A 15,701-nucleotide genomic window follows, 5' to 3' on the forward strand; every position below is an offset into this window, starting at 1 on the left:
AGACAGATATCGCTGTTCACGATGATTTGTCACGAGTGTGTGTGTGTGTGTGTGTGTGTGTGTGTGTGTGTGTGTGGTGTCAAGGCTCAAACCCCAGGCCCACACGAGTCAGGCGGGGTCTCTGACCCCAGCACCCCGTGTGGTGAATCCCACGGAACAAGCCCAGCACGACACAAAGGAAAAACAAGGCTGAGTGACAGAGGCCACGCCAGGAGACGCCTCACTGCAGCCGACACGGGGACCCTTCCTGGGGGCCGCTTACCTGGGCACCGCCACTGAGTCCTCAACGGTCACGAGCCCGAGCTGGCCGTCACTGCCCGCACCCCAGGAGAAGAGCTGCCCCCGGTCACTGAGGGCGAGACTGTGGGACTCGCCACAGGCCACATGCACGATGCGCTCATCCGCCAAGGCTCCGATTCGCTCTGAAAGAGACAGACAGACGCCGGCACACGGCCCGGTGAGAGGAATCGCGTGGAGCGACAGGTGGCCAGCTCCACCCCTGACCCGGCGGGACCTCCACCGAGATGCCCAGGGTGCGAGCTGCTGATCGGATCACAAGAGAGCCGGGCTCATCACATCCTCAGTGAGGGCACCACGCCTGCACCCTGCCCCCCCCCCACACACACACGTCCTCATTGGGCACCTGGGACCACGCACACCTGCAGCACCATCTCCCCCAAACACATCCTCAGTAGGCACTGGGGCCTCTGCAGGAAGGAGGAACCCGCAGGCTCATCTCAAAGCTGCTGGGCCACGGAGACCCAAAGGTGGGCAGGCAGGTCACGACTGCCAGGTCGCAGCTGGGAACAATGAGACGCACAGGGACAGGGACTGAGACACACAGTCCCCTCCCAGCCCAGAGCGAGCCACCCTGTCCCCGCAGTTTCAGGCTCGATCTCACGGATCCCAGCAGCGGACAGGAGCTTTTCTAGCTGGGAAAACTGGTCCCAAGAAAACACAGGCGCTGTCTTCAACAGGCCCAAGTTCAGCCTGTCATGTCATGTGCCTTGTAGCGTCACTCACTTTTTAAATATCGGTAGACTCTGGCCTAGAGTCAGAACACGTGCTACGGAAGAAAATCCCGAAGAGAAAAGAAGAAGCGCGAAACAGAAGAAAAGGAACCCTGGAAAATACAGATTGTGCAGAGGGGGCAGAAAGTCTAACAAAAGACACCGTCAGAGGCATAAGTAAGGGACATTCACACGTTCAGAAGACAAAAAAGTTATCTTGGGAAATGAGAAGGCGGAGGCACACGTTGAAAAGAAAAACCATCCAAAGCAGGACTGGAAAGCGGCAACACAGAACAAAAAGGCAAAGAGGGAAACAGAGAGGAAGGAAGGTGGGAGAGACATTCCAGGGACCGTGGGTCCCGCAGGAAGGGACGGTACTGCCCATCACTGCCCGGTAGGACAAAACACAAATGGCGGGAGTGGGGGATGGAGAGAGGGGAAAGAACTTGCCTTGGGTGCGGGGACCCCGGCTGGGTCCCCAGCGCTCATAAGGTCCCCCAAGCACCGCCAGGACTAACAGCCCTGAACACCGCTGGGCATGGCCCAAAAGCCAAAGTGGCAAAAAAGAAACTAGAGGACTATCCCAAGAGGTTCCCTGGCTGAGAAATAAAGAGCTCTAAAGAGAGAAAACATGGGAGTTCAAAAGAAAGAAGAAACAACAGTATAAAACAAAATAATTTAGAGTAGCACTGTAGCACTGTCCTCCCGTTGTTCATCGATTTGCTCGAGCAGGCACCAGTAACATCTCACAACAAATTGTGAGACTTGTTGTTACTGTGCTTGGCATATCAAACATGTGAGGGGTAGCTTTCCAGGCTTTGCCATGCAGGCGGGATACTCTCATAGCTTGCCGGGTTCTCCGAGAGGGGGATAGGAATTAAACCCGGTCCAACTGAGTGCAAGGCAAATGCCCTACCCGCCGTGCTATTGCTCCAGCCCAGTGGTTTATTAAAGTAGTAAAGCAGCTTCAAGTAATAAAACAAAATTTATCACTTCTAGAGATAAATTTTACTAGATACGGGTATCTCATCACTAGATGGGACTATGAACAGGACGACTAGAGGGAGCAGTACGTTCTCAGAATGACTGACAAAGGACTTGTCATCTTGAAACTTCAGTACACAGAAAAGATTCTGGAAGTTTCTGGAAAGGAGAAGTTTATACAACAGAACAAGGCTCAGAATGGCATTAGATCTCCCAGACCCAAGACTGAAAACTCGAAGACACTGAAGCTCCTTGCTTCACAACTCTGAGGAAAAATAACTGAGAGTTTTATACCCACCAACTGTGAATGCAATGTGAGGAGGGTACAAAGCGCCAGGTACTCAGACTCCCACAGTACATTTCCTTCCAGGCCTTGTCTCCTTCTGGGCCTGATACCCCTGCTAGGACAGGCCGGTCCCTCACCAGCCCCCAACATCTTACTCTTTTGTCAACCACTGGGAAATCTGATCTCCTAGCCTGGAAATCACATACAGTCTCCAATGGCACAAACAGAACCCTCTCTATATGACCTACCGTCTAGTTCCTTGCCTTGAAACCTGCCATTCTCCTTGATGTAACTAGTAACTGCATCGTGGATGCATCTACCCATTACTACCAGCCTGGACAAGCTCTTGGAAAACCAATTCCAGTCCATCAAATAAAGCAACTAAAAACAAGCAAACAAACAAACAAACGACAACAAAAACCGTGGAACTGTGATCACTCCCACAACGACACTTGCAGTTCAAGTTGGTTCACTGTATCACTGTCATCCCACTGATCGTCGAATTACTCGAGCAGGTGCCAGTAACATCTCTATTCCTCCCAGGCCTGAGATTTTAGCAGCTTCTTCTTACTCTTCTTTTTCCAACGATTGGAGGCTCTTTCAGGGTCAGGGGAATGAGACCTGTTGTCGTTACTGTATTTGGCATATCGAACACGCCACAAGGAGTTTGCCAGGCTCTGCCCATGTGGGCGGGATACCCTCCGTAACTTGCCGGGCTCTCCGAGGCATAAATGGTTAAATTGGTTAACTGCAGCACTGTAGACTGTCCTCCCGTTGTTCATCGATTTGCTCGAGCGGGCACCAGCAACGTCTCACAACAAATTATAAGACTTGTTGTTACTGTGTTTGGCATATTGAATACATCACAGGGAGCTTGCCAGGCTTTACTGTGTGGGCGAGATACTCTTGGTAGCTTGCTGGGCTCTCCAAGAGGGGTGGAGGAATCGAACCTGGGTCGGCCATGTGTACAAGGCAAACGCCTTACCCGTTGTGCTATCACTCCAGCACAAGTTGACTGACCAATCCCAAAAGACCCTGAATGATCGGTTTGAGGCTCTGCATATTCCTAGATCGAGCAGATGCCATTGGGCTATGCTAGCACACAACAGGGATGAATGGAGAAGTTACTGGCACCCGCTCGAGTAAATCGATGAGTAATGGGGTATCAAGTGATCAAGTGATCAAGCCAAAAAATAAATAAATAAATAAAACCCAAAAGCCCACCCACCTGCTCGGGAAGGGACTGAGATGCACCCCCACACTGGCCAAAGCAGAATGACTCCATTCACGCCGCCCTAGTTAGCAGCATGGGGGCCACAGTGCACATCTCCACACACGGCTTCTTCTGATTCATTCTGTCGACTCTATACTACATTTTGCAGATCATGACAGAGCCTCAACCCACGCGTTCAAGTAATTAAACACACTAAAGCAATATTTGGCATTTTTGGAGGACAGAAGTCTATCTTGTCTCTAATCCGCCCAGAACAACGCTTTAAAGTCTCCGAAGGCCTTTACGATGCTGTCAACTCGAGACGAGCTCAGGTAAAGAGAGCAGATTGGGCTCCTGCCTTCTGCAGAGCTAGGAAACGTTTCTTTCTGCCGAAGGCCATTTGGGTACTTACACCGTCATTCTAAATGTACTAAAGAAAACCATCACTCATGGGCCATTACAACACAGGCAAATGGGCCGCGAGCAGCTGAGAAGCAGAACCCACATCTGTCCTGTCGTCGCCCAGGGCCAGGCCACACAACTGTGTGGGCCCCAGAGAGCCCGAGGTCTGGTGTCCACCCAGGCAGAGACATGAGCCAGTAGTCCAGCCGGACTCACACAGGAGGGCTCTGGCCACTTAGCTTTTTGGGGTTTGGTTTTGTTTTCTTTTGGAGTCTTCCTGGGCAGTGCTCAGGACTAACTGCTAGTTCTGTGCTCAGGGGTCACTCACGGTGGACCCAGGGGCCACAATGAGGTGCCAGGGATCAACCCGGGTTGGCCGTGTGTAACATGAGGGTTGAACCCGCTTTACTATCTCCAGCCCAACCACTTTACTTTGGAGCGCATCATTTTTTTCATGTATTTTTCAAGCTCCTGATCAATTTGTGATGTAGTCATCGAAAATGTAACATTAAATCATCAAAGGGTAGTCACGGGGAAGGATGAATTCAGTGATGGTGCCTGTGTTATCCCTAACAATGACCCTTTGAGGCAAAGGCATTCCAAGACCCCTGCGAAGGTACCAAGTCTGGCCCAGGAATAGCACCGCAAGTAAGCAGGCGTGCTGAGAAGGCTCCCAGGGCTTTCTGACCTCAACATCCTCCATGACCACTAGGCTACACTGTGCTCCTGCAGGTGGAGATGTCAGTCTCAAAGCCCGGCTGAGTTTTTCAACGGATTAATTTCTAGATGAAGCTTGTCCTGAGCCGTGGGGTCTGGCTGGGAGTTTGGTGGCGACTGTGGAGTGTGGAGGTTTTCAGCTGCCAGGCACAGAGCCACATTTTTTAAATAACATTTTTTTCTTCCACGATTTAAAAGGAAACCACTCTCCACACGCACAAAGGAACCGGCAGAGGAACCCAGGCATGCGGGTCCCAGGGCTGAGATCTCCAAGCCCACTCAGATCGGGACTGGGCCTCCTCCACCCAGATGCCCCATCTTCCAGTAGGTCGGCGTCACACCCACCAACTGCCCCCGGCGCCAGGTAATCCCATCAATAGCCAAGACCCAGCGACTTAAAACCCAGCTCTGGGAAGCACGCGGCCGTATTCGTGGCCACGCGACATCTCATTATCTAGTTCTTACTCTGGAGAACCCAGCAGGCTACCGAAATCATCCTTCCTGCACAGCAGAGTCTGGCAAACTCCCCGTGGCGTATCCAATATGCCAAACCCCACTGACAAAGATGGGTCTCATTCTCCTGACCCTGAAAGAGCCTTGGATGTGGCACTTTTTAAAATCTCAAGGGCTAGGACAAAGGAGACGTTACTGGTGCCTGCTCAAGGAAATCGATGAACAACAGGATGATTGTGATTGTGACTGACGTTTTAAAAATACCAACAAAGCCCATAAACTATCTCGGTTCAACAAAACTGCCATTAAAAAAAAAAATGAATGTATAGTTCTCCCTACATGCTCCACCTTGAGCTGTGCTCATCTTTCTATTTGGTGACGGCCGCTCCCTGGAGGCAGATGGAGACTCAGTACTGGAGCCACTCGGCTGAACGAGCCGATCACACGCTCACTTGCCTGACCCGACGAGCGGCTGTCCAGCCTTTCAGCACCTCCACACGCTGTGGGCCAGGGAAGAGGCTCAGCCGGAGAGCACGTGCGGGACTCCGAGTGGGTCCCGAGTCTGGGAGGGCAGCTTTTCTCTCTCTTCCTTCGTCCTGGGCATCCACCCTCGTCTGGTGGCCCTTGGTTGTCCTGCCTTTCGGAAGGGCAGAATGCGGCTGCCCCCCGGCTCAGGGCCCACCGCAGCCTCTGCAAGCCGGCACGACGCAGGATTTTCCATCTCAGCCAACAACACCTCTTAACCCATGACCAGCACTTTCCACACAACTCAGGCCAACGCCAAGCCAATCCCAGGGTAATTCCCTTGCCACGATGACACAAGCCTGTTTAGAGTAGTAGGAAATGGGATTTGGGGGTTTTGTTTAACCAAAGTTCTCATTAACGTGACTCTGAAGAGAGGAGAAACGGAGGGGCTGGAGTGACAGCACTGTGGGTTGGTTGGGCATTTGCCTGGCATGCAGCCAAGCCAGTTTGAGCCCCCGTATATACCCATAGGGTCCCCCGAGCACCACCAGGAGTGATTCCTGAGTGCAGGGCCAGGAGGAACCCCTGAGCATCGCCGGGTGTGACCCCCCAAAAAAAAACCCAAATAAAAGTAAAGAGGAGAGACGGAGCCTCCACCCCTGCTGCAGAAACGACCCACCCCAGCAGTTAGCAGGTCGAGCAGCCGCTGGAACTCAGAAGTGTTCCCGGGACTCTCCCTCCCGTGGAATCTGAGAGTCCAGAGTCCGTGTTCCATTCTGATGGCCAACAAGATGTCAAAGGAGAAAGTCACCAGCGGGGGGGAGGGGGGGACAGACAGTGAGTGGGCACCACAGGCCGAGACCCCTCGTGGCAGAGCTCCCACTTTGGGCCCAGCCCCTGGGACGCAGGTGCAGACCCGCAGGGGGCCCCCACGGCAGTGAGTGCCAGCCCACGCCATCCGCCGCCACCGCCTTTAAACACCCCCACGGCAGCTGCAGAGAATAAAGCCCAAGCACTGGAAGGTATCAATCACCGTGCCGCAGAGATATCCCTCTCCACCAAACCCGGGAAAGGGGTGGGAGTGGAGGGTGGGCGGCCCGGGGAGGCTGTGCTTCAGGGTCTGCGCCGGGTCAGGATTTTACCAGCGAGAGGAGGAGAGCCAGCGCCTGGATGAACACCTGTTTCAGGGGCCAGGCAAGCCCTCTAGGGAAAGAACCTCTCAGCCAGTCTGTGACCGCGGCAGTCTTTCTAAAACCAGCTGCTGTGATGACCGCGCAGCAGGGGCTGGGTCGTCTGCTCTGACGTCCAGCTGAGAAGCGCTCCTCCCTGTGGACAAGGTCCAAGTCTACTCCCAGCCCCGGGGAAGCGAAGCATGGTGAGCGGCGACCTTCTCCATCCCACCCTCTCTCACACCCCAGCGCTAGAGTGCAGGGACTGTCCTTCAACACAGACTCTCCCGATCCTTCCTTCTGCTCTGACGCAGCGACCCCTGGGGCCCACAGAGCTGAGCGACGCCAGCCAGGAGGCGCCGAGACCTGCTCCAGTTCTTTTTTTTTTTTTTTTTTTTTTGCTTTTTGGGTCACACCCGGCGATGCTCAGGGGTTACTCCTGGCTCACGCACTCAGGAATTACTCCTGGAGGTGCTCAGGGGACCATATGGGATGCTGGGAATCGAACCCAGGTTGGCCGTGTGCAAGGCAAACGCCCAACCCGCTGTGCTATCGCTCCAGCCCCCTGCTCCAGTTCTGTGACACGCCCTGACACTGTGCCAGCCACCCTGGGGCCCGAGCACTGAGAAAGACAGGAGCCCTGAGAAACATGTCCCCGAGCAGCCACGGAACACACGGCACAGCTTGGGCCGCGGTCATGGCACACGCGGGGGTGCTCATGAGAGCGACACAGCCCCATCCAGAGTGAGAGTCCTGAGGTCACACCTGAAGGCGCCGAGACCCCGCCTGCACCCAGCATGTCATCGGCGTGGCATGCCCTCCGTCACCATTTGTCCTTACACTGGAACCCCCGGCCTGGGAGACGGTGGCACACAGCATCCGTTTCTTTTCTTTGGTGGGGACAGGGGAGACTCACCAGCACTGCTCAGGGGGCTCAGAAATCCATGCTAGGCCCAAGGACGGTCACTGGAGTCCTCTCTGTGATGCTCAGGGGCCCCCGTGGGTGCCCATAGCAGTGCTCAGGAGGCCACGTGGCACCAGGGTTCAAACCACCCCTGCCACACCAATCAGATCTTTCTCCCTTCAGCCGGTCATGCCAGTGACAGTATAGGGCAGAAACAGAATGAGACCCAGCCAGGGGGTAACAGAGACCGCCCTGCTGGGGGCTTCCGGGGGGACAGTACCCTCGCTTGGAAAGGGGATGGGAGAGAAGAACCTGGCCAATGAGTGAGACGGAGGCTGTGAGGCTGGGTCGGTGGCAGCCCCCCAGGGACCAGGAGCAGAGTGCAAGGAGGAGGCTGACAACCCCAGGCCCTCAGCAGCAGGAACGGAAGCTCCTGGGTGTCGAGGGTCACCGCTCCTGGTGCCCAGTGCCAGCACAGCTGGGGTTTCTTCTGCTGAAGGCGTTTGCTCACCGTGCACAGCCCGCGGCCGTCAGTCCCAGGGCCTGCAGCGTAAGCATTCCGACGGCCACGGCTTTCAGAGCAGCCTCACGGGCTCACTCTCTAGCCCGCGGCAGGGCGAAGACGCGCCCCCAGCAACACAAACTGGCAGTGGAAGGGCTGGCGAGCCCCTCCCCGACCAGGCCAGCATGGCTGAGCGGAGCCTGGAGACCCCCAAGCACTCCGGGGAGGCGCCTACCGGAAACAGACAAGGACAGAAGCAAGTGGGACCACCTGGGCTCAGCCGCAGCCGGCAGCCCTTGGCTCTAACCCTGCAGCAGCTCATCCACCTGGCGGCTGGTTGAACCCCCTCAGGCCAAGAAACAGTCAGGCCCCCTGCACAGGCCAGAACCTGCCCAGGCTCCGCCTTTTGCTTTTCCCGGCTTCCCCTGGGGGACCAGCGCGCTAGGGGCAGTGAGCTAAGGTGTGGAAAGGAGAGGCCTAAGTGTGCCCAAATGTGGAGAGTCACTTGTATGTCGATTTCATGACTTCATCTTTTTTAACAGCTACATAGTACTCCATTGTGGTGAGGGACAGACATAAAAAGATTGCGTTCATCTGGGGAACATAAAGTAACAAAATAGGGGACTAACACCCAAGACTGGCCGAGATTAATACCAGGAGGTTTACTCCATGGCTCGGAAGCCAGCCGCACATGCTAGGGGAAAAGGCAGCTCAGACAGAGAAGGGAGCACCAAGTAAAGGGTGTTGGGAGGATCTTCCCAGGATGGGAGAAGCATGCTGAAAGTAGACTATAGACCGAACAAGATTGCCACTCAGTGTCTCTTTTGCAAACCACAGAACCCAAAAGAAGAGAGAGAGAGAACAAAAGGAAATGCCCTGCCACAGAGGCGGGGTGGGGTGTGGGGGATTGGGTGTGGGGTGGGAGGGTTACTAGGATCATTGGGGGTGGAGAATGGGCACTGGTGGAGGATGGGTACTCGATCATTGTTATAACTGAAACCCAAGCACAAAAATTTATAAGTATAAATTTAAGTAAGTATAATTTAAGTAGGTATAAATTTATAATTTATAACTGTACTTCATGGTGTTTCACTAATAAAAATTAAAATAAAAATGTGGAGACTCAGTTTGTATTAAAGTGGCCAAACTACGCAAAGTATTCTTGAAAAAGGATCCCACAGAACTGAAAATAAGATCCCACCCTTTACTACTCAAAAGGTAAAAATGAGTACGATGCATGAGACCTCTCTTGGGGACACCTGCGTATCATTCACCCCATCCCACAATGCTAAGGGAACCGGGAAAGACCGCATGCACGATCTATACGCACTGATGTGTAAGGAACTTACTCATTTGTCAACGTGTTGGAAAAGTTCGATCAAAAAATGGTAATGGGGTATGGGGCAGAAGATAGTAGGGCGAGTAAGAGGCTTGCCTGGCACACAGCCCATCCAGGTTCGATCTCTGGCACCCCATATGGTCCCCCCGAGCATCGCCAGGAGTAATTCCTGAGTGCAGAGGCAGGAGAAACCCCTGAGCATCGCTGGGCGTGGCCCAAAAATAAACAAACCAAAAAAGGTAATGAAATGTATTAATACAAAAACCACCACTCCTACTAGGCTTAGCACAACTACTACTAACAATAAATCCATGATCATTTATACTGAGTAATTTAGCCAGGAATGATTTCAAACACTTGTTAAATTATTCCTAACAAGTCTTCAGACCCATTCTCACTGTGGAAGTCATTACTGCCCAAGTTTGTATCGCAGAGGACAGAAGGGCTCCGGAGACATCAAAGGGCCAAGGCAGGGCTGGCTGGAGTCCCAGGACCAGAGGGACCCCTAAACAAGCCCTCAGGAGTAGCCACGAGCACTGCAAGTGTGGCCCAAAAATACGGTATGGAATCAGGAAAGGACGGAGCACAGAGAGGTCAAACACCATCTCCTGGTCACAGAGCCAAGTGCGGCAGGTCGGGTTCCCACCAGATCCTGGCTCCCAGGTGTAAGCCCTCATCACTCACTGACGCCTTAATAAGGCACTTTTAAGTCATTCACTCCTAACTGCAGTTCTATTGAACACGTACAATGGGAATTCGATGCATGTCTCAAGTGAAAAAAGATAATTCGGTCAATAAGAATGAAAGATAGTACGATGATTAGGGGATTTCCGAAGAGTCCAACATCACACGCCATCAAAGGGCATCCACTCAGAAGATAAAGCTTCTGTTTGCTCCCCCCCCCCAAAAAAATCGTGGAGCACCACTTGATTCAATGGGGGCCAATAAATTTAGAAACGTTTCGGCAATCCTAGCGGTATGGAAATTACAGCTCCAGAGCTCAGACAAGCACTCAAAATCGTCAATGATCATCACTGGCGCACGAAGATCCAGAACCAAGGACCCAAGGACGGACAGACGAAAAGTGTCCAACGCCGGCACGAACACAATCCCCCGAACTGTCCCTTGTCTGGACCACCTTAGCTCTCTCGTGCCACAAACTCAGACCCTAAGGAAGTCACTCTCTGTGGGGTCTCCACGCTGGCACCGTTAGAACTCAGCACTGCGGCTGGCCTGGCGACCCATGCAGCCTCCCCTTGGAGGTCGACAGCGCTGACTTCGGCAGGGTGAAGACGCGCTCCTGCACTCCACACGGTGACTAAATTCGGGCACCTTCTCAGACAGGGCAGGAGTCATCCCTCCACCTGCCCCTTAAGAACCCTGGCAGCCGCCAACTTCCAGAACCCAATGAGAAGTGCAGGTACGCAGGTTCAATGACAGCAAACTCCAGGCCTCAAGGGATAGGGGCCGGGCCCGTCCTTCCCATCTCCCCATCCCCATGGGAACCCGGAGGCTACGCCCACAAGCTGCCTCCAGCTGCTACTTAAGCTCCTTAAGGGCCATGACCCAGAGACACACAAAGGAATCTCAGAACAGAGCAGCTCGCTGCAGAGAATTCTCCAGACCTAACCATTGAAAATTTAGAATTGCAGTGGGGGGGGGGGGGGGGGATCAGCGGTGGTGGAGGATGGGCGCCGGTGGAGGGATGGAGGGATGGGTACTCGATCATTGTGTAACTGAAACCCAAGCACAAAAATCTGTGAGTCTACAACTGTACCTCATGGCGTTTCACTAATAATAAATAAATAAATATTTAGGAAAAAGTCGGTCACGTTTGTCTGCCTGCTGTTTTCAAAGGGACAGCACACATGATGCAGGACAGCCACCGAATGGGTGATGGGACTCGAGATAAATTCACAGGCAAAACACAATCCAACAAGAGTCCTGCAGTGCCCTCATCACCGAAACTGTTGCTGATTTGTTGTTGTTTTGGAGGGGAAATGAAGCTAAAATCTTAATGCGAAGGACAAGATGAGGAGATAAGTCATACGAAGGCGGAAGATGCAAACACCGTTTTGGTTCAAACGTGACTTTTGAACCAAAGCTGGGCACCGAGTTCAGGTGGGCCTTTGGCACTCTGCCCGTACACTTTAGGGAGTCGGGGGTCGCTCAGCCCTGGGCAGAGGCACCCACGGATGAGCCCTGGGTGTCCCCACGCTAGACTCCTACCGCGTCTGACAGTTCTGGCGTCTGATGCGTCCTGCCACGGCCCTCGGACTCGGGGACACGCCGTGCAGCACTGCGTGACGGACAGGCGAGGGCCAGGGAGGCTCAGGGGTGACCGGACGTTTTGCTGAGGAGTCAAAAGCACTCCAGGACCCAACTGCTGCCCTGCTCACGGCCTCTCTCCACACACTTGAGCCGAGTCTCAGCCACACGTGAACCTATTCCTGGAACACAGCTGTGCGATGTTTCCGACCACACACCCTGCCCATACTCCAGGACGCCGCATTTGACCACAGGGTTCAAAGTAGGAGGCAACCAATCTTAGAGGGAAATATACATTTGTTTTACATATCTATCTATATAAAACACACAAGGCGCAACCTTTACCAACACGTCAGTGATCTCTTATAGAAGATCTCTTCATGGCCCCTAGGTGAAATACAACAATCCCCACACGTTTTCCTCTAAGGGGACACTTTTTTTCTAGCATCTCAGCAGATTTTCATAACAATACAAAACAAAATATATTATTTGGGTTCTGCTTTGGGGCAGGGATTGGGGTTCGGGATGGAAACATCCGAAATTTGGGGGTGGGAAGGGGTCATGGCGGTGGGATTGGTGTTTGAATATTAAATGGAATCAAATATTGTGAACTACTTTATAAAATAAAAAAATAATTTAAAAGGGGGGTGCCCTGAGGTGTCCCATGCGCCCACACCCAGGGGAAGAGAGGTCGCAGGGGTGGGAGGTGGTGGTTTCTCTGCTCCAGGCAGCTCTGCTGGGCCCCAACCTTCCTGGACTGGCATCCCCAAGAGCTACGCGAGGACATGGGGTCTCCAAGGGGTCAGAGCAAGGGGGACACCCCCACCAGAGTCACCTCATCGCGCCCTGCAGGACTGATGGAAATGCCTCATGCAGGTCCCTAAACAATCCCCCAAAGGCTCAACTCTGCCGGCATGGGCAGCGAGCCTGGGAGTGTCTGGAGCAGGTAGAGTGTAGCCACCCCGAAGGGCAGCCCAGGGTGTTGGAGGCGGCCACTGGCTCTCACCTGGGGACGCCAGTGCAGGAGCGTCATGGGAGATCTCAGTGGTCTGAACACAGACAGGAGGATCGGCGTCTAAACCTTCCCGACACAGAAGCCACTGGGGGGTGCTCTGGGGTCACACCTGGAGGCGCTCAGGGCGGACTCCTCACTCTGCACTCAGGGACGACACCTCCCAGTCTGGGGGAGGGGGCGGTAGAGGGCGCCAGGAATTGAACCCAGCTCAGCACAGGCAAAGCGGATGCTTTATTCGCTGTACTATCACTCTGAAAACCCTTCTCAAACCATCCCATTAACCCTGTAGTGGTTGCATATGATATTTTTTAGTTACAGGAATTGGTAAAGCACATAACGGAAGGGAGTTTATGAAGGCTCATGAATTAGTAATGGGACTGCATTTTTATTTTTATTTTCATTTATTTTTGGCTCTTTGGGTCACACCTGGCGATGCATAGGGGTTACTCCTGGCTCTGTACTCAGGAATTACTCCTGGCAGTAGCTCAGAGGACCATATGGGATGCTGGGAATTGAACCCGGGTCGGCCACGTGCAAGGCAAACGCCCGACCCGCTGTGCTATCGCTCCAGCCCCTGCATTTTTTATTTTTAAATAAACAAAAAGATCTTATATGGGGAGGGCTGTATTTTCAAGTGTCTGCAGAGATATACATGCAGCCCACATTACAAACCCATTCCTTGGAATCCCGAGAGTTCTGGGACCTCAGGATTTCAAAGAAGGGGGCTTGTGGCAGGCCCTAGGCCCACCGGCTGAGAAGTCATGGGGTGTCCGGTGAGGAGCAGGGGACGGAAAAGACGCCCACAGCAGGCAGGGCTCAGCACGAGTCACCCAGCTCTTCCCGCGAGAATCCCTCCTGGTGCCCGGGCAGGGGACACAGGCACGCTGGACAGGAGGGGACAGACAGGAGAGGGGCCGTCCAGAGACTGAGTCCATCCTCACCTCAACAGGGGGAAACCACGGGGAGGGGCGTGAGCTCACACCGCTCACACCCAGCGCCACAAGCCCGAGATTGATTGCTGGCACCCGAGGGCGTCACCCAGGGATCCCTGCACCAGACGCAGCCGTGGTGGTCCTTGGGCTCTGTGCCCAAGACCTGAGCACTGAATTGTGAATTGTCAGGCCTGTAATGCCAGGGGTAGACCCTATTTAAGATGGGGTGAGTGGGGGTAAGGAAGAGGGACAGAGAGACAGAGAGAGAGAGAGAGAGAGAGAGAGAGAAAGAGGGGGAGAGGGAGAGAGAGAGAGAGAGGAGAGAGAAAAATCATCTAGGAAAAGCACAGCACATCTTTCATTTAACAAAACTGCACAGGGACTGGAGCGATAGCACAGCAGGTAGGGCACTGGCTTGCAGGCGGCCAACTCTAGGTTTGATCCCCGGCACCCCAGATGGTCCCCTGAGCACTGCCGGGAGTTAATTCCTGGGTACAGAGCCAGGAGTAACCCCTGAGCATTGCCAGGTGGGTGACACACACGCGCACACATAAAAAATTTAATTAATAAAATAATAATAATAATAGGCTGTGTGGTCTTTGATTTGGAGCAAGCAAAGAGGCAGCGAGAAAGGGAGCAGAGCACCAGGCAGCATCCCAGCCCGACACACGGTTACAAACCCTGCCGGACGCTGTGCATGCGACTCCCAAATCATCACGCCCACCGAAACTCTAGTCGAAGCCCAGGCTAAGGCAGCACCTCGTAGACCCCAGCTACCGATGCCAGCTGTGCAGGCGGAACTCACGCGCGCGCACACACACACGCGCGCGCACACACACACACACACACACACACACACACACACACACACACACACGCCGGCAGAAGGGAGGAGGTTTCCCTGGGGGTCAGAGGGCCGGGGCTATTCCTGCAATCTGCAGCCGACAGGGGGCTCGGGGCCAGGGAGAGTTCGGAGTTACGGGAACCGGTAAAGCGCATAATGAAAGGGATTTCGTGAAGGCTCATGAATCAGCAGCAGGACTGCATTTTTACTCTCAAATAAACAAAACAGGAAGCCCGCCTTCCCCTCCGCCCCCTCCCCTGCCCCAGTGCGGGCGCACCTGCAGGAAACGCCTTCACACCTGCCTCCCACTCAGCGGACCCTTGCTGTGGGTCCTCTTCCCCACTCCCCTCTCTCTCCCCCAGAGACGGGGCCGCGCCCACCTGCTGCCCCTCAGCACCTTCTTCGATTCTCCACGTCCTTCAGCTTTTGCTATCACCGCTTTCATACTATCAACCGAAATTCTACTCATTCATCCGGAGTCAGTGCCGGGAGCCCCTTCCGGCCTGGCCGGCTGCAGGGTGAGGAGCCAGGGAAATGCACCACGACTCGCCCAGGGCTGCCGCACACCCCCAGTCAGCAGGAGGCAGAAGCTGCCGCACCCCAGGCCCTCCTCCCCGCTGCGGTGGTGGCTTCCCCGGGCCCAGAGAAACGCTCAGTTCCGCTGTGGAAGTGGAACTCTTTCCCTCAGGAGCCAGAAGCTGCCTGCCCATGGGGATGTCCCCCAGGACACGCCCCAGCGCGGCACACCTCTCACTCAAACCAAGCACAGCAGGACCCCCTGCCCAGGGGGCCTCACAAACGCAGGTCGCGGAAAACAAGAAAACAAGCCAGTGGGTAATAAGGGGAGATGCTCCTGGTGGGGTCTGCACGGGAAACACCCAGTCACACCTGAGCATGGCAGGGCTTGGTGAGACCCCGGAGGAGGGTGGGGCCGGTGGGGGGAACCTACTTCTCTAAGGAGGAGAACACCTGTCAGCCCCCTCCACGACACAGACAAAGCAACAAGAGAAAAAGATAAACAAAAGGTCTAGCTCTTCATCCAAGACGGAAGTAGGGAATCAGAAACACAGGTGCCAAACCAGTGGGGACCACAGCAGTGCTCAGAGCCACACCCCCATCACACACACACACGTGTACACACAACACACGCACACACGACACACGCACATACACGCACACACACGTGTACACACACACG

At 54.2% G+C, this 15,701-nt stretch overlaps 1 protein-coding gene across 3 annotated transcripts in view; it reads right to left on the reverse strand.

The window, feature by feature from the left end:
* HERC3 (HECT and RLD domain containing E3 ubiquitin protein ligase 3) overlaps nt 1-15,701 on the reverse strand; it is a 93,609-nt gene that overhangs the window by 58,890 nt on the left and 19,018 nt on the right. For all 3 annotated transcript variants that reach the window (XM_056111206.1, XM_056111207.1, XM_056111208.1), the window contains exon 3: nt 263-422. In XM_056111206.1, coding sequence (XP_055967181.1) covers nt 263-422 — 160 coding nt within the window. The remainder of the gene's footprint in view (nt 1-262; nt 423-15,701) is intronic.

This window comes from Sorex fumeus, unplaced genomic scaffold (assembly GCF_029834395.1).
Source record: "Sorex fumeus unplaced genomic scaffold, SorFum_2.1 ptg000013l, whole genome shotgun sequence".
NCBI lineage: Eukaryota > Metazoa > Chordata > Mammalia > Eulipotyphla > Soricidae > Sorex > Sorex fumeus.